Below are 18,380 nucleotides of genomic sequence, written 5' to 3' on the forward strand. Positions count from 1 at the left end.
GGAGGCACTGCCCAGAGGGAATTCCTCTTCTGCTTGGACATAGATCCCTTCTGACCATTTTTCTAAGGAGAGAAAAAGATTTTAAAACTCTTTTTTTTTTAATCAGTGCCAGTTATGGATATACTCGAATAGTTGTACTAGGCTTTTCTGGAAAGCAGTCCTCCGCCTTCCGGGCGTACCCTCCATTCCCCTTTCCCCAGTAGAACCCTCATGATTACATTTTGGTATTTTCCTACAGACTAAAATTGCATTCGCAGGTTGTTTCTTTCTAATTTTTGTTTCGATGTGTGGAAATACTGAGACCGTTGGGTGTTTCATGAACACCGTCTCCTTGATGAACTCTCGTCTGGAAACTTCTTGCCTCTTCTAGTCAGGCTGAGCTACAAGTACTCTGATCTTGCATCTCTGTCATCCTCTGCTGTCTCTTGAAGTGTTTCCCCTGCTTCCTGTGCCCCATATTTTCCTTTCTTGCTTGACTCCCTGATTGTGATTGTGATGGAGCTCGTCTCTAGTAGCTTCCTGAGAGAGCGTAGAGAAGAGGTAAATTTCTAGAGACATGCCTGAACATGTCCTTCTTCACCCACCCACTGGCTGGATGTATATGTTAGTGGAAACCATGTTCTTTCAGAATTTCAAAAGGATTGCTTCCTTGTCTTGTATGGTGGGGCCATCCTCTGTCTCCAGGGTTCCGAGTGTTCATGGTTCCACTTTGGTGAGCAGCCCCTCAGTTCTGCAGAACACTCCACGTGCATTCTCTGTCTCGTGTCCTTCATTTCTAGGTGGTTTTCGTGATGATTTCCCTCTGTAGGGTTTTTTCCTGTTGTTTCTTTCTGGAATCCCATTTGTTTGTGTTGAACCCCCTGGCTGGGTCTTCCTCGAATTTTCCTGTCTCCTCTGTTTTCCATTTCTTTCTGTCTCTCTCTCTCCTCCCCTGCCCCCTTCAGTTGGTGCTTCTCTGCAAAGTGTTTGAGAAGCACTGGGCAGTGTGATCCACCACATTCTTCCTTCCCTTGTTTTAACACGGTGCTTGTTGCTTTTGCATCTCTTAGTACTGTTACAAACCAGAGGGCCTAGTCTCTTACTTCCAGCACTAATTGGTTGTATTTATTTCCATGGACTTCTGTACAGTTCATCTTTATCCATTCTGTTCATTGCAACAGCCCGAAAGACATATGCAAAATTCTTCCTGTGCATCTGTGTATCTTAAGAACCACTTTTTCTGTCCAGTCTCTAGTAGTCTTCTGCTCACTGTTTATATCAGCATTTGGGAATCATCCTTTCTCTTTTATAAATTTGAATTAGACTTTCTCGAAGATGCTTTGATTCCCTTAGCTCCATTTATTGAGATTTGTTTTCCAAGTAAGTTGTGCCTTTTTTTGAGAGAGAGGGAGCTGGAGGGAGGGGCACCGGGACACGGGGAATCTTAAGCAGGCTCTACCAACGTCCAGTGCAGAGTCCAACACAGGGCTTGATCTCACAACCCTGAGATCATGATCTAAGCCAAAATCAAGAGTTGTATGCTTAACCGACTGAGCCACCCAGGCGCCCTGTAAATTTTGCTTTTCCTCAAGATGTGCACTGTGGTCTTTGCCAGTGAACCTCTGCACTGTCCTTTTATTGCTTTTGAAAACTGCATTTTTGTTTTAGAATTCAGGTAGTTACTTTTTTCCTTTAATGGTTCCTCCCCTTTTTTTTCTGTATGTCACTTATATTTCATAGCAGTAATGAATCAGCATATGTTGCAGCCCTTTGAAACAATATTTGGGATAAAGAAATGGGTAAGAACATCAGTTTGTTCCAATTCCACACAACTTTTTGTCTTCATTGTTTGCCTGTCGTAAGCTCCCATCCATTTTTAGATAGACTTATTTCTGTTCCCAGGAATTCACAGCAATGTGGTTGCATTTACATATATTCATTCTAGGCAACCAAAAAAAACAAAAAACAAAAACAAAAACTGAGGACTTTGTCCAATTTGTTTCCTGAGATCACCTGTTTCATATTATTTTTAAGTAAAATTGAGAAACTAATACTAAAATCAGGAAAGTAATTGTTAATCAGAGTTGAAAATGGCAGTCAATGATGCTGTCACCTTTTTCTTGGTGGATTTTGTAGCTGACTAGAAACAAAGCCCCAGCGGACTGCAGATTTTTTATTTCAGAGCTCTGTGGATAAGTGCTATGAGCAAGAAGACCGTCTGCTCTAACCATCTCGGTAGGCTGGGATATCATGCTTTTTCATATCTGTTGCTGCTGATTCACCTTTTCTTTTCCATTTATAGTGCTTCTCTTCCAGTTTCCAAAAATGCCTTTTTTGCAGTTTCTGATTGGAAAGAATCTGGGCATAACCAAGTACTAGCTCAGTCAGTACAAACTGACATTTCTTATTTTGCAAGGCAGTTTCCTCATGGCAGAAACTGGATGTCACATTAGTCCAAATGAGCCCATGATGTCTTAGATTAAATGGTCACATAGCTTTCTGCACGATCCCCCAGCTGGAGTGATTTCCCTTTGATCCGTGAGATCTTCCTTCCACGTTTTGCCAGTCCTCCTGAACTTGTACCACATTGCTTTCAAAGCCTCCCAGCTGAGAACAACCTTGAGCGCTCAAGGTGTTGACTCAGAGTGGTGCTTACACAGGTTCAGGTTCATTGGGCAGTTAACAGAGCCAGACACGAGTACACAAGGACGCCCTGCTTAATCCACAGCCGAACCGACAACATTCCCAACTTCTCTTCTGCAGCAACTTCTCACGTCTGAAGGGGTGCCAAGACCGTTTGAAGAGTTTCTCAAGTTTGGCTTTGGAGCATGAATTAAGATTCGATAGACTTCTTCTCTCCAGTGATTTAGTAAACTTCTCTTGTTCCAGAGAGAAGATACTATATAAATCTGTGAAATTTTGCTGCAAGGGAAGGTCCTAAGGAGAACAAACCCAGGCTTCTCATTGTTCATCAGGACTTAATAACGTTACCTAATATTCATTATATTGAGCACTTAACGGAGAATGTCTTTCCAGAGGAAAGCACTCTGCAGGACTTATATTTTCAGTGTAAATCTTTTTTAACTTAGATGCTTCATTGTGTGGGTGATACCTGGTTGGTAAAGGAATTTTTAAAAACACAAATAACACATTCTTCTTAAGAATTACAGATGTTCTATTAGAGAAATTTTGGTCGTGCTTCTCTCCCTTCCTCCTCCTTTCCCCAACATAGTCAAGCCTCCATTATTGTCCCCAGTGAAGGGGATCATTGGTGCGGATAATCCAAATCCCCAGCTAATCCTCTCTGTGGGGTGGGGTCACAGACCCACCACTCAGGGCCACAGGCCTCATCACACCTGGGGCATGACCATGGCTCCCTCCTGGGACGTAGGGCAACTTGTGGATGCTGAGGAATAACTCCCAGGGCAAGAGGATAATCTGCAAGGCAAATAGTCCCACAGGGATCATCAGGAAACCCTAGTCCAGAGAACAAAAAAGGGGCAGTGGGTCTTCCCTCCTAGGCTCAAGACCTGACCCTCTTGCCCTGGAATTCAGGGACGCATTGGTATTCAATGATGGTCCAGTCCAAGGCCAGCCTGAGAAAACCTGCCATCAGTATGTAAGTGACCTCAGGTCAGACATTAAAGGGGAGGCTGGTTCTGCCCAACCACAGGCACAGACGGTAGAAAGGAGTGAGGTAGTCATTCAGGGTTCCTGAAGCCATCACCCTGTGTCCAAGTGCTTGGCTCCTAGTCAGGGGGAGACTATGGGAGACCAGAAATTAATTATTACGATTCTTTGAATTGGAGTTTAAGTACGTTATAACCAAGACAGGTACCATACAGCAAGATTCTTTCTCATTTGAAAGTCTGTCAGTCAAATTGGTCATTTGGAGCAGTTATTCTGTCTCAGAACATCAGGATCCTCTTTGAAGGTTTATACAGTACAAAAAGGAATCAGGAGCTGAGAAACAAAGAATCATTCTTTTTTCCCCCAGATGGCATTTTCCAGAATCTCAGTGTCCAAAATGTATCTTAAAATGAGCTTTGGGGGCATCATTAATTTACCTGGTGTAGCCTAGAATTTTAAACTTACAGTTAGGATTCCCCATTTTGAAAAACCCATTAACTCTTCCTTTAAAGCAATTTTTGAAATGAAGGGTCTGCCAGTATCCAATATGAGGTGACTTTGGGAAAAAAGTCATTCCAGACTTACTGTCTTCCACTTTCCTTTGAAGGGGAAAACATTAAAGCATTAAATACTTCCACATTTTAAGCCCACGTGTCTCTAAACACCTAAAGGGGGAGAAAATGAATATATTTGCTGGTTTACTCCTGAGGACAAAACTGTGTAGATAATAATGTTACCCACTTCATAAATGCATGGCGTGAATTGGGCCTTGCCCCACGCACCTCACAGACAAAGCTCATTTCATCTCCCGATTGAAAAGGGATGGTATAATCAGATGAAGAAACTGAGGTGCAGAGGAGTTCAGGGACTTAATCCAGACTCCAGTGCTGCCGTGTCCCTGTGCCCAGCGTGGTGGCTGCTGCATGACTGAGTGTCCCGGGATGTGGCTCACAATGCAAGGGTTGGACTCCAGAAGTCATGTGGTCCACTCGGTCAGCTGAGCGCCCGGGCCCCGCCCGGATGCTGGGACAGTTGAGTTGCTGTGCCTCCCGTGTGGAGCTGTTACCTGTCTCTTAACCCAGATTCAGTGAACAGAAGTCAAAGAACCAGGATGAGCGCTGAAAACTACACTTCTCCCACAGTCCATCCTCCCATATTTGGCTTCAGCTGAGTAAGGTCGAGAGTGGGGCCTGTCAGACCTTCTGCAAGCACTTTGCCTGCTTACAGCTGACGTGCCCTTGCTTGCAACTCAAGGTGCAGCCTCAGCTCTTTCCCTCGGTGAACCCAAAAGAGGGGCCTGGTATTGACTTGGATTTTGGAGAAGAGCTCACCCAGCTTCACAGTCTGAGAAGATTTGGGGCTTTCTATGTGGCCTCTCTGTGAGGCCGCCTGCTCAGCTTTCTGGTCTGCTGGACCGGTTGGTCACATACCCTGGAGCTATGCTCAGTACCCCAAGCAGGGATGCCAACCTGTAAAAACTGAATATCACGTGACTTTAAGTGCACATTCCTTATAAAATTTTTAAAGCTTGCTGGATTTTATTAGAATATCTGAGCCAGACTGAGTATATTAAATTTATGAGTCCAATTGATGCAGTACCATAATAATTCAATACAATATGCTTATGTCATTAAGCTCATAAAGAAGATTCTCTGAATAGCTGTAATGAATAGTTCCGATTCTGTAATCACAGACTAACATTTTCACCCTGATGAATTTTAACTGGGAGCTCTCAGAATTCTCTATAAAATCAAGAAATAAATGCCATATTTCAAATGATGACTACTTATTTCAAGTATTTACTTTAAAACCTAGGATGGATGAAAAGAAGTACCTGCTAAGACAGAATTATTCATTAGAAATACTAAAGAGGTTGGAAGAGGTTAGCATGAAGTAGAATAGGACTATGATTTATGGCTAGTCATAAATTATAAATAAAAGCCAAAGAGACTTTTCTGCTTTGACTAATTTCATGGATTCCCTCATCTCTTACCTTCTTCCCCCACACACAGAAGTTGGTTATCTGTCACATGTAATAAACTACCCCAAAACTTAACTTCCTTAAAGCAACTGCCATTTTATTGCTTCTGAATGCTATGGTTCTGGAATTCAGGCAGGGCTCCGCCAAGTGGTTCATCTTTTCCTAGTGTCAAGTATCAGGTCAGGTAACTTCCATGGCTTCATTCTGATCATGGCGCCACTAAGGACTTAGTGAACTTAGTGGGACTTATGGGGCTCTAGAGCCTGCCAGGTGACAGCTTTACCTCAAGTGTGTTCCCTTGGTGAAAATAAGGCTCAGGCTCCACCCAGAAGGCCTGACAGGATCCAGGAATCAGAGAGAAGAGACACCACCAGAGCGCAGGACCTTCAGCGTGAGGGTCAGTAGAGAGCCAGTCTGGCGAGCAGAACGTTCCAGAAGTATGTCCCCGATGCTGAATGGGCCCCATATCATGTGCACACAGTATAGTCATGGGGACTCTTGGGGACACTCCAAGGTGTGCACCCTCACCATGATGCTTTGCACATGCTCTCCCCACTGCCTAGAATAGGCTTCCTTCAAGTAGCTTCCACCAATATTTTCTCCAGTCTGATTCTTACTCATCCCTCAGCTCTTGGCATTAAACATCCCCAGTTCCCAGAACTAGGCTGGATGCCTTTTCTGTGTGCTCCAAAAGCATCTCATTTCTGTTCAGAGAATGTAGCCTTATTTTAATCAGTGCTTTACCTATCCAACTCCCTGGAATGCCTACACATTACTCAGGGCAGAAACTGATCTTACTACTGAATCCTCAGCGGCACTGGCATGTAGAAAGCTCTCAACAAATATTTGTTGGGTGCATGAATGAAGTCTCAAGAGAGAGAAGAGCCAAAAAAGAACAAACCTTGTCCAGTGCTTAGAAGACAAGTAGGATTTAGATTAATGATTCTGAACAGTGAAGACATGATACAGGGAAGCCCAGGCTCTGTGTCGGTTTTAATCAACACTGGACACCCAGTGCCTGGCCCACTGCTCCCTGTAGAGTAGGTGTGTGGTAACTGTGGTGGATGGATGAGTTGCTTGAATCAAACTGTCCTAATTTCATCAGCGTGTGGAGGACATTTAGGGGCAGATCGGGAGAGGAACCCAGTATTTTTGATCCAGTGGAGACAAATTTTAGGACTCCTAAATAGCTAGAGAGAAAGGTGTCAACTAGAATTTATGAGAGTTTGAAACTGGAAAACCTTGAGTGATTGAATATTGACCTCACTGGGTTCATTCATAACGCATAGCCAGTGGTAGCCAGACCTCACTTGGATCTGGAAATATCCATCCTGGCTTGATCTGTCTTCAGAGCCCATCCGTTGAGGATGAATTTTCCAAGTGCTGCAAGGTAAATGAAACTTCTAAGTCTGAGCAGACTGATCGTTGTCTTTAAGCTGCCATCATGGCTAATGGCTTCTGGAAATGAGGAATTCCAGCAAACTGTCTTCCCTGTTAATATGTCAGAGTGAAAAGGTGGATAAGGCCCTACTACATTTTTAAAGCACATTTTAATAATTTAAATAATTTGAAATTAAATTATGGATGTATGTAAGAATTTTGTGACATGAAGTGGCTCGACAACAGTGAGATGGCTGGAGACATCAGGAGTGACACAGCTGGGCAGTACACGACCATGTACACGGCAGGCTGCAGTCACAGTCATGAGCCTGTATGACTCTGTTATACAGACTCACATGTAAGCCTGTATAACAGTCTTACATTCTAGAATATAGACTGTTCTAGGGTTTATAATAATAGATTACAAGCCCCAGTAAAGCAAGCTTTTTAGCAACCTAAAACAGTCATGACTTTATCCCCATGATAATTAAAATAGAAGGCAGGGAGCCAAAAAAATTAAGAAGGTAGGATCTTTTGAATGCATCTGAGACCCTACTCTCATTCCCATGTTTTCTCTGTACACACACATACACACACACACACACACACACACACACACACACAGTGGCAAATTCTGAGAGCCTCTGTGAGCATGGGCTCAAAAGAGAAGGGCTGTGTTTACCTTTACTCACTACGTTTCAGGCCTTACGGGATTGTACCTTGTGAATTACATTAGACCATCTCACTTTCTCCTGAATTGGAAGAGCCCGTCCTTTGTCAGCGTCTGTGGTTTGTTGACATGGGCTAAGTCACTGCCTCTGGGGGTCTCTGTACACAGGATATGCATACCTTGTCCTCCTCTTCCTCACCCTGTCCTAGGGGTCCCATGAGCTCATGAACTGGGAAGTGCTTTGTACAGAGTGCCTGTAGACCCAAACCCAGGTTTGGGGCCCTCTGCGTTCCCCTTCAGGTCCTGCTGTTCCCCACACAGAGCCCTGCACATGCCGGCCTGGCCCCCTAGTTCACACTGTTTGCCAAGCGTGGATGCCACCCCATCTTCCCTCCTTTGTAGACCCCAGACCTGAAAGGAAGTGGCTGCAGGATGGCAGGGGCCGCACTGTTTAACTTCCTGCTCATCTCCCACATTTTTGCCTGGATGGACTGGAGACCACATGGCCAATCCCAATGACCAAACCAGCATTTCACCCAGAAACTTCAGACATGAACTGCCCACCAGAGGGTGTCTGAAGGCCAAATTTTAGTTAGGTTCTTCCAGTAATTTAAGTACTTTCCTTTCAGCTAGAGCAGAGACTGAAATTGTATTGTAGGTCACACATGAATCATGTTAACAGAATGACCTTCAACAAGAATGAAATAAAAATGAAAATAGCATGTAGCAGCACATTATATTTTCAGTTTTTTCTTCCTGATGCAGTGTATTGATTGAAGTACCAGGCTAAAGCTTTAAAATAATTGACTAAATTCTTGCTGAATTGCCCTGTATTGCTGTAGGGAGTGTGTTTCACCTTTCAGAACTCATTAACACAGCCAATAGACCATATTAGCCTGTGTTTTGGTTCAAAAGATTAATAATGTTTAGATATCTTGAAATGGTGTTGGAATTTTGAAGATTGGCCTGTGTGTATATCAGGGTTTGGGGCAAGAACTTTCCAGGTTAACGCTTGGCTGGGGATGGACCCCCAGAAGGCACTGACCCATCTGAAATGTTATTCACTAGAGCCTCCGTAGCTGGACCTTTTCCTAAGAGTGGGGTGCCCTGGGCAGATCTTGATCTGACACAGTCCAGCCCCCTAGGAGCTTGGGTGTGGTACAGAGGAAGATTTCCTCTGACCCAAACTGGTGCCTACAACCTGCCTGCCAGTGTGTCAAGGGTCATTGTTAGTTAACTTGTTTGCCAACAGTAGAAGATTATAGTGGCCCATTGCCAACAAATGGATGCGTCCACTCCCGGGCTTGGGCATGGCAAGACCAAAGGCTCTCCTGCGGCTGACTCTCTGAGAGTTCCCTGAGCTTCTTACACTCTTGAAAATGCCTTCTGGCAGTGGCTGTGCAATCTGGAAGAGATCGATTCCAGCAGAATCCAAGTGGTGTCTTCATTAGCTCCTTGGCTATGGGGGTGCTCATCCCAGAAGATGAATGGGAAAAGTTCACCAGTCCTCTGCCCCAAGTCAGACAGATAACCAATCCCCAAAGGAGGGAGAGAGAGTTTTTCAGAACGGAATCTTGAGTGCTATTTGGGAAGGAAAAAGGAAACAGGGCAGTTTAAAAAAAAAAAAAAATGGCCCAGCGCCCACCAAGACTCTGAGGAAGGTATGGAAGCATGGGCACAGACTGCACATGGAACACAGATGAGTTCCAGCTTCACAGCAAGAGGTGTTTTTCCCATCCCCATGTTTGTGTGGAACATTAACTCTTGAGAACCCAGAGACCCCTCTGTCTCTGTGAGAGCAGCCTCAGGCCTGGGAGAAGCGGTTTATCTGGCTCAGGGTAGATGGATGGCCTTGCCCAGTGAGAGATGACTGTGCTCAGAGATGGGAGGCCCAACAGGCAAATGGGGGGTGTGTAGCTGCTCAACGGCAGGCTAGTGATTGAGACCCAGCCTTTGGGGCTGGAAGATGTGAGCATGTGTCCTTCAGGGCATTACTTAGCCTCCTGGTCCTCAGTTTCTACATCTAGAAGATAAGGATAGTCATGGTCCCTACTTCATAAAGTTGTTGCAGTCATTAAATGAGATACACCATGGAAGGTTCTCACTATGCCTAGAACACTCAGGCCCTTGGTAAGTGGTCTCTCTGTAAGAGTAACAAGATGGCAGCTGATCAGCCTGTTGTGTGCACATGGGAGACAATCCTCAGAAATGTGTGGAGGGGTCTTGGCATGTATGATTGGACCACTGTGGAAAGAAGAGGTCAGGAACCTAGTGCAGGTGTCTCTGCAAGCTATATGTCCTTCATTCATCCTGGGGTCTTTTGGCCTCCTCTTGAAAAGCTCCTAGTTTCCTACCCTACAGGATTTTGTCTTGTTTGGGGGTAAAGCACCTGCCTGTTTAATGTTTTGGAACAAACCCATGCAGTCCTGTCTTTCCTGGTTACTTCTACCCCCTGCTTACTGCTCCCTGCATAGACCTTAAAAAACAGTAAGGTACACCCACAGACTGTAAAAGAAAGGCACTTTCTGGAATCAAGGTTCTCTGCTTCAGTACTGAAATATGTGTTCGAGATCAGCCATCTAAACCTGATTTTCTGAAAGTATTGATAAGAAAACACCTTATACTTCAGTACTGGTCCTAGTAGCAAAAACTAAATTACATAGATAAATGTCTCCTCTATTTCTTATTAATCTTAAATCCTTTTTTTTTTTTTAATGCCAAATGGATAAATAACTCCTCGAGTTGGGTCTCCAAAGTGGCTGTGCTATTTCCTTCTCTCCTCTGTGTCTTCTGTTCTCCCTCTGTCGCCCTCCCCCAGCCAGCGCCTCCATCTCTGTGTGCTCCCCTCCCTTTCCTGCCTTCACTCATACTCCGGCTCCTCCCAGACCCCTTCTTGCTCTGTACCATGGGTTTGCAATCTTATTGAAAAAGGATTTAGTTTAATCTGACTTTCATCTTCCAACTACCCCGGGCGAGGCAGAATTGAAATGGTGCACAGCCGCGGGGGCTGCAGCTGCGCATTCGCAGTGGCCCCAGTCGGAGCATTTAATGAAGCCAGGACTCGGGTTGAGACACCCAACACCAGGGTGGGCAAGGCTTGCCGGCCTTCTGGGGTCCCTGACAGCCACAGAGATTTAAATATGCCTGGTTTTTGTTTCTTTTCTTTTCTTTTTTAATGGAGAAAATGCCACGTGAAAGAAACAGAAATTGGATATTGGATTTCACAAATCCGTCTCCTTCTTTGCCCTTCTGACCCTGAAAGCCACTTAAACTCCTAATGTCCTTCAATTTTTGTAATACTTTTTTATAAAGTGAAATGCCCTGGGAATGCAGCTGGATTTATTTTTCCCATACTTGGGAGGAGGGCTAGACAATAAAAAGGGGATCACTTTGACAGGAGGAACTTTAATTTTCTCCTCTCAGCCACAGATGCTTTAGAAAACATTATGAGCACAAGCAACAAAAATTACAAATGTAGGGAATATGTGTGTCTTTAAGTGTGTATTTTACATATAATTATAATATATACATATTAAATAGATATAATAGTGGAGTTCTAGTTCATGTGCAGATCTTGGTCTGAGCCTAAAATCCTGTAGGAGAACTGCTTTATGGGAGAGAACGCTGTAAACTCGATTCACCAGACACCATTGTGTGGAGGCACATTTCATCCCTGAAGAAGAGCTCAGAGGGAAGAAGCAAACCAGTCACCGCTGCGTGCCTCCCTGGGAAAGGCAGTCAGAGGGCATGTTCACACGTGGAATACTATACAGCCATAATAATGGACACACTGCAGCTCTACCCAGCAGGGTGTGTGAGTCTCACATACATCGTGTTAAAGCCCAGGAGGCCAGACACGAAAGAGTGTCTGTGTGATTCCATGAATGTGAGGTTCAAAAACTGGCAGAACTAATGGATGGTGGGAGAAGTCGGATAGTCTTGACTTGGGTAAAGGATTGTGAGGGAGAATGAGGAGGGCTGCTCCTGGGTACTAGCAGGGTTATCTTGTTTTTATCTTGGTGCTGATCACACAGGGATGTCCACTTTTTGAAATTTCATCAGGTTGTGCACATGTGCTGTTTTCTCTGCATGCACTTCAATTTTTAAAGGTGAACTCCTCAGTTTTAGTCATCAGGGTTCCTTCCAAGCATTTTTCCCAAGCTTAACAGTGTGTAAGGTATCGTGGGGGTTCCAAAGAAGAGTGATCTGCTGCTGCGTGTGACCTCGAGAACCTTCTGGAACTTTAGTTCTGTCTTCTGTGCCCAACCCTACACCTAGTCCTTGGGTTTTGTCATTTGCCAGAAGTTTGGCCAGCCCGCTGTCAGCCTAAGGCACCAAGCCTCCTATGCCTCACTCGAATACTTCAGAGCTCCTAAAGCTCACTGCGAAAACACTCTCCAATCAAAGCATTTCTTTGACCAAGGAAGCGTCTATGTAAAGGGAGCCCAGGCTGCCCCATCCTGCCAAACAGAGTTTTGCAATATAAAAACTGTATTGCAATGTTTGCAATTCACTGAATGAGATCCTTCTCTCTTGAGTTTCCATGGAGACACGCTAGTGAGTTCATTTAAAGAAAAAGGCACTACCTACACCTAGTTTTTGGTTCTCCTGGTCGTGGTGTCCTGGCAGGGAAGGGCTTTCCGGTACTTTCTCTTTTTCTTTTATTTACATTTTTACTTTCACTTTTCACTGTACCCTTTGGGCTCTACTGGCCCTTTAATTTAAAGCCCCCCACCCCCTCCTTGTGAACTAATGATGACAAATGTTGGTACAACAGCCGTTCCCAGATGTGAGTACCTTCCGTTCTGTTGGAATTCATCTTGAAGGCAAGTTGGTTGTGAACATTAAATGCAGCCTGTGGGATCCCTGCAGCAGGGGGGCCGCTCAGGAACTCCGGAGGTGACGGCCACCTGGCTCTGGGCGTGCTTTAGACTGTGAAAAAAAAGTTGTGACCCTAAGCTCCAGGCACGCACGCTCCTTGTCATCCTTGTTCCAAATGCTTCATTCTCAACCTGCCAACGTGCACTTACTGCATTGCAAGCATTGGCTGGCAGGCTGGGTGTGGTCTCCCACGTGCACTTGTATCCATATTGGATGGACCACAGCTCCCTGTAAATTTGCTGTCCTCAGCTTCCCTTCCCCCAGGAAAGTTGAAGTCCGTTCCCTTTTGCTTCTGATGCAAATACGTCCTGGTGTGAGGTCTTCATTTTTCAGTAATTGGTTTGGGCCCCTTCTTGCCTCCGCCTGATTGCTCTTTCAGGCTCCTTTCCTGAGAGATTACTCTGAGACCAGTAAGTTAGGTATATTGAACAAAAAAAGACAGAGTCTGTGTTAAAAACCCTTGTTTTTAAGTCCTCTTTCCTGATCTGTAGCCTTGCTCGCTTCTGCAGCAGGATCCTCACCCAAAAATGGGTTTGACAGTTAAAAAAAAAAAAAAAAGAAGAAGAAGAAGCAGGTAATTCTAGGCAGAGTATGAGGATAGCATAAAATTAGGTGAGTTCAGAAATTTGAGGGAATGGTGCAAAGTTACGTTCTCATGCTTTGGGGATGGCTGCACAGGGGTATGCATGGATCAAGATTGTCATCAGGTTGTCCATTTGAGGAATGTGCAGTGACTGTACATCAGAAAGAAATTAAAAGATTTTTAGAAACTATAAATTACTATACAAATGTTAATTAGTAATAATCCTCATTATTATGTTTAAGAAAACAGGAGATGAATTTTCGTCCAGCAGAGTGTCTTCTTTCAGAAGTAAATTTCAGGCTAGCAATACATAGAGGAGGCTGAATTCCACTGCCCTGGGCCAAGGTTTCCCTGTCATGCTGGCATGGGGCTGTCCTGTGCGTCCCAGGACAGAGTGGCAATCAGTGGAAAACATCTCCAGACACTGCTGTATGTCTTCTATGGGGCAAATCGCCCCTGATTGGGAACCCCTTCCTCTAAGGCCTTGGCCATGTTTCACAAATTTCTTTGTTACTGAAAGTTTGTAATCATTATGTTTAATTTCAAGGCTTGTGATAGTATTGTTTATTTTTTTTTTAAAGATTTTTTTATTTATTTGTCAGAGAGAGAGAGAGCGTGAACACAGGCAGACAGAGTGGCAGGCAGAGGCAGAGGGAGAAGCAGACTCCCTGCTGAGCAAGGATCCCGATGTGGGACTCGATCCCAGGACGCTGGGATTATGACCTGAGCCGAAGGCAGCCGCTTAACCAACTGAGCCACCCAGGCGTCCCGTTTATATTTTTTAAACAAGCTGGGACCCTGCTAGAGATGTAGGCTTACCCACCGCACTCCACCCCCACCCCACTGCATTCGGGCCCATTCTGTTATAAATAACATTTGCCTGACCTGAAATACATTAACTATTTTTGTGTGTCCTGTTTTCCTTTAATACATCCTGCCAGCAGCCACGTCTCATTCCACCCCCAGCATCTCAGATCCTCGTCTCAGACATGCTTTGCTTGCTGGGTGCCAGAGAAGGCGGCGAATGCTGCGACGAACACGTGCAGGGGGGAGTGGGGAGGGGCAGCGCAGAGGGGGTGGTTCAGAGCAATTACCCTCAGGAAGAATTTCTTTTCATTGATGATTATAGGTTTTGCAAAATGATTTGTAAATATTAGTACTTGGAATTGACCCTCTTGTCCCCAGTATTTCTTTTTCCTTTGGTTTATAAGACAGATCCAAAGCAGACAGGGACGGTATCATTTAAAAATGCTAGTTGGTGGCACATTTAGCATTATACAGATGGCTAGCCTTTTTTTTTTTTTTTTAATTTTCTGTGCCTCCTTTTAATCAGCTTTCTATTTAATAAGTAAGTTGGAGGGAAATGAATTGTTACAAAATAGGATCTTAACTAGTGCCACTGTTGCTGGAAAGCAGACCTCCGCCACCCCCACCCCCATGCCTGGCACCACGTTGGTATTTCTGTGGGCATTGTGTGCAGGTAGACCTGAGGCCATGTCGCTGTGAGTCCCAGAAAAGTCACCTGCATCATGGGTGCTGTGGCTGTGTTCCCTTGGGTGGGTCTGGTGACAGCTGAGGCCACACACAGTCCCCTTTGCTGTTTCTAATAACAGCAACAGCTCCAAGTGGGTGGCAAGTTGTGTGTGGAATCTCTTCTCTCCTTGATTCCACACAACGACATCTAACCATGTGTTGGCTCTTGTCTCTTCCTCAGAAATACCTCAGGGACTTTTTCAGCGTGATGCTCCAATCCGCCACATCCCCCCTGCATATCAACAAGGTGGGGCTGACCCTTTCCAAACACACCATTTGTGAGTTCTCGCCGTTCTTCAAGAAGGGAGTCTTTGACTACAGCAGCCACGGGACGGGGTAGAGCTGCGGAGTGGGGGACGGAGGAACCACCAATGCAGTGCCTTCTCGTCGAAGGGGCCCTCCTGGCGCAGGGCAGCCTCACCAGGGCCCCCCGAGTGCCTGAATCTGGGACTGGATGTTTCGCTTGGCTGATGGGGACCCCGACGGGCAGCTGTTGCTGTCCCATTGCCGTTGAATGTGGCCTTTTCCCGATAGTGCTTCCTTCTCATCCCAGCAGAGTCTGCCTCTGTGGCGGAATGGACGTGGCTGGGCTTTCGCAGGCTCTCTGAGCGCAGAGGGCCCAGGGCCGCCTCAAGTGAGTAGGTGGCTCACCAGACCTCCCTTCAATGACTGGCATCTGGTTTCCTCTTCCACGAAAAGATCTATCTTATTTTTTATAGTCCTTCCATGTGGCTAGCTACATCCCAAGAGGAGCATTTTAAATGATTTCATTATGTATTTTTTTCTTTTTCCCCTCATTTGAGTCAGAACTTTTGTACAATACCTAGCCACTGATGTTTACACAGAATTTCATATTCTGCAAAAGGGAATTTTGGTCCAATCATGACTGGAATCTTCCATGCTTGACAAATTGGATATAGATGACATCACTTAAAACGTCTGTAAATCCTTACAAATAGGAGGTTTGTTTGATCTTGAATATTTAAGGGAATTGCCCCAAATGTAAATGGCTACTGTGCATTCTTGAGCTTTCTCCGTTGAGCACAAAAACAAGCGCATAGCTGAATGCCTATTTTTAAATATTTTTTTTCACATTTTTGTTACAGAATCTACTGGATCTTTGGCTGAAAGACTAGAATTTACAGTAGTTTATTAATGATCCCTTAAATTACTCAGGACTTAATGTAGCATTGCACATCTATGTACAGTAAAACTGCTTTGTTTTACTAGAGAAAAATGTGAGTAGACAAAATATAAATGTGGCATATATGGAAATGTATATAATTCTACCTATAGATTTATAAATGTACACAGGCCTGTACAATAGTTGTATCAAAATATATAATCGTTCATACCAAGTTTATTAAAGGTATTTGCTTTTTTCAAAATTTAAATTGAGCTGCTATCAATATTAAATGATGTCATAGAATCTATCGTGTTGCTCAGTTTATTTTAAGTTTGCGACACAATCATCGCTAACTGGTCTGTTTAAAAATTTATCTTATGTGTTTGGGAAGATCCAATGTGTATAAATTAGCATTTGTGTTGCAGAAGATGCCGTGGGAGTAACATTGAAGCCACAAACGAATGGGGTAACAAAACATTTTCATTCAGTCTTCTAGAATATGCATGTGCAACTGAGCTCTCCAACCTGAAGAATATGTTTACAGATGCAATAATCCCAATAAGGGGGGGGACTATTATTACACTAATTAGATGTCATAGTTTAACATGAAAAAAATGAGGACTTGAAAAAAATTACCGCAGAAAGACTTGCTTTTGTCTGCAGTGGTGATTACAGGCATAGGTTTAGAGGCAATTACTACCCAAGAATTTAAACCTGGAGATTAAAGGATAAAAGCTGGGAGATAATAATTAACCACAGGTCATTTATTTAAAAGGAGTCACACCACTACAGATTGTCCCTCATTTAATGAGTAAACCAAATGGTTTTCTTCAGCAGACCAGATAATCTGTGCCCTGCCCTTTACGACCTGTACCCGAGGCCAGGCTGGTGGCACACTGTTCACTGAAATGACAGAGGATACAGTAATAACGTAGCAAGAATAAACAGATGTGTTTGTAAGAAGTGCAGGAACCAGAAGACCCTATGACTCCAATCCTCATCTTAAGTACTCAGCATTGAGTTTGAAGTTCAAGCGTTCACCAGCTCCGGCTAAAGCCAGCTGTGGCGGAAGTATGTCATTTCCCCTCTCTGATCCTCAGCCTCCAGTGCAAACCGAGCTGTTGCACAGGATGATCTCTAGGTACCATTCTAGCCGTGCTCACGAGCAGGGGAACAGCTGCTCCTGGTGGATGGACCAGGTCAGCCCCTGGGGTGTGGACGTGAACTACAGACTTCTCATCGGACTCAGAGGCAGCCTGACCTGAACCAAACGTGAGGGAGTATTGAAAAACCAGTGAGGGGCGCCTGGGTGGCTCAGTGGGTTAAGCCGCTGCCTTCGGCTCAGGTCATGATCTCAGGGTCCTGGGATCGAGTCCCACATCGGGCTCTCTGCTCGGCAGGGAGCCTGCTTCCTTCTCTCTCTCTCTCTGCCTGCCTCTCAGTGTACTTGTGATTTCTCTCTGTCAAATAAATAAATAAAATCTTTAAAAAAAGAAAAGAAAAGCCAGTGAGAAGTCTCACCTAGACAAATAGTGGAATCCCTTTCAGGAACAAAGACAAAAGAGACATCAGAGCCAGGATGACAAAATTGAAGCTTTGTTCATTTAGACAGATGCACAGGAGTAAAAGACAATTAGCAAATGCATATTTTATTACTTCAAGCGCATCATATAAAGTAATGCTGAGATGAGCATTTTAGACAAGTCAGATAGAGGTGCCATCAACTTGTACTATTTTTTAGCCAGTTGGACAAATCTAAGAAACTTAGAATTCTTTATTTAAGCTGTTTCAGCCTGTCCTAGGTCTTGCTTCCACAACAAAATGTGTACAAAACTTGTTTTTAATCTCAAGTGGTATAAGCACCTTCAAACTAGATCCCACCCAGACCTTGCTATTTTGAAAAATTTGCACATGTGGATAGGGACTAACCAAGGTATGCTGGCTCCCTAAGGTCGATAATGTGGAGAGGCTCTGAAGATTTTTGCATGGGGTACCCAGCCCCAGGGCCATTTCTATTTACATTTATATGTAGAAAGACTCAGTTCTGCTCAATGTGGCCCTGTTTACCCACTCAATGTTCTACATAGCATATGTTTGGCAACGAGAAGTTTCACAGCTTAGAGCATCTGTGAACTCACGACGTATAGCTGCTGCAGGGCCACGTCTCCAGCCTCAGAGCTGGGGCACGTTGGTGTTCTGGATTCAGGTTTCAAGGATGAGATTCAGACACCTCTTCCCCAGGGCACCATCCCACATGCAGCCCATCATTTCCTCAGACGTGCTCTCGGAGACGAAGAGCAGTGTTCTGTTGTCATGTGGTTCATTATCACCTAGACTGAGCCTACCACAGGGCCAGCCTCGTCTCCTTAGAGGAAGCATGGGTACCAATCAAGACAGTCATGAGAAAATATTCAGTGGCGTCCCGCTTTCCGATCTGTAGTGTTGAAAAGAGGTTTTATTTTTGTATTTTTATTTTTTTTTAAGATTTATTTATTTGACAGAGAGAGAGATCACAAGTAGACAGAGAGGCAGGCAGAGAGAGAGAGGAAGGGAAGCAGGCTCCCTGCCAAGCAGAGAGCCCGATGTGGGGCTCGATCCCAGGACCCCGAGATCATGA

General features: G+C 44.5%; 1 protein-coding gene across 2 annotated transcripts in view; it reads left to right on the forward strand.

Annotated features, from left to right (window-relative positions):
• Positions 1 to 16,070, forward strand: part of KIF16B (kinesin family member 16B) — a 284,713-nt gene extending 268,643 nt beyond the window's left edge. For both annotated transcript variants that reach the window (XM_059406507.1, XM_059406508.1), the window contains one exon: positions 14,819 to 16,070. In XM_059406507.1, the coding sequence (XP_059262490.1) occupies positions 14,819 to 14,977 (159 nt within the window). In that variant the 3' untranslated portion in view covers positions 14,978 to 16,070. The remainder of the gene's footprint in view (positions 1 to 14,818) is intronic.
• The last annotated feature ends 2,310 nt before the right edge of the window (positions 16,071 to 18,380 follow it).

The sequence above is a fragment of the Mustela nigripes genome, chromosome 7 (genome assembly GCF_022355385.1).
Source record: "Mustela nigripes isolate SB6536 chromosome 7, MUSNIG.SB6536, whole genome shotgun sequence".
NCBI lineage: Eukaryota > Metazoa > Chordata > Mammalia > Carnivora > Mustelidae > Mustela > Mustela nigripes.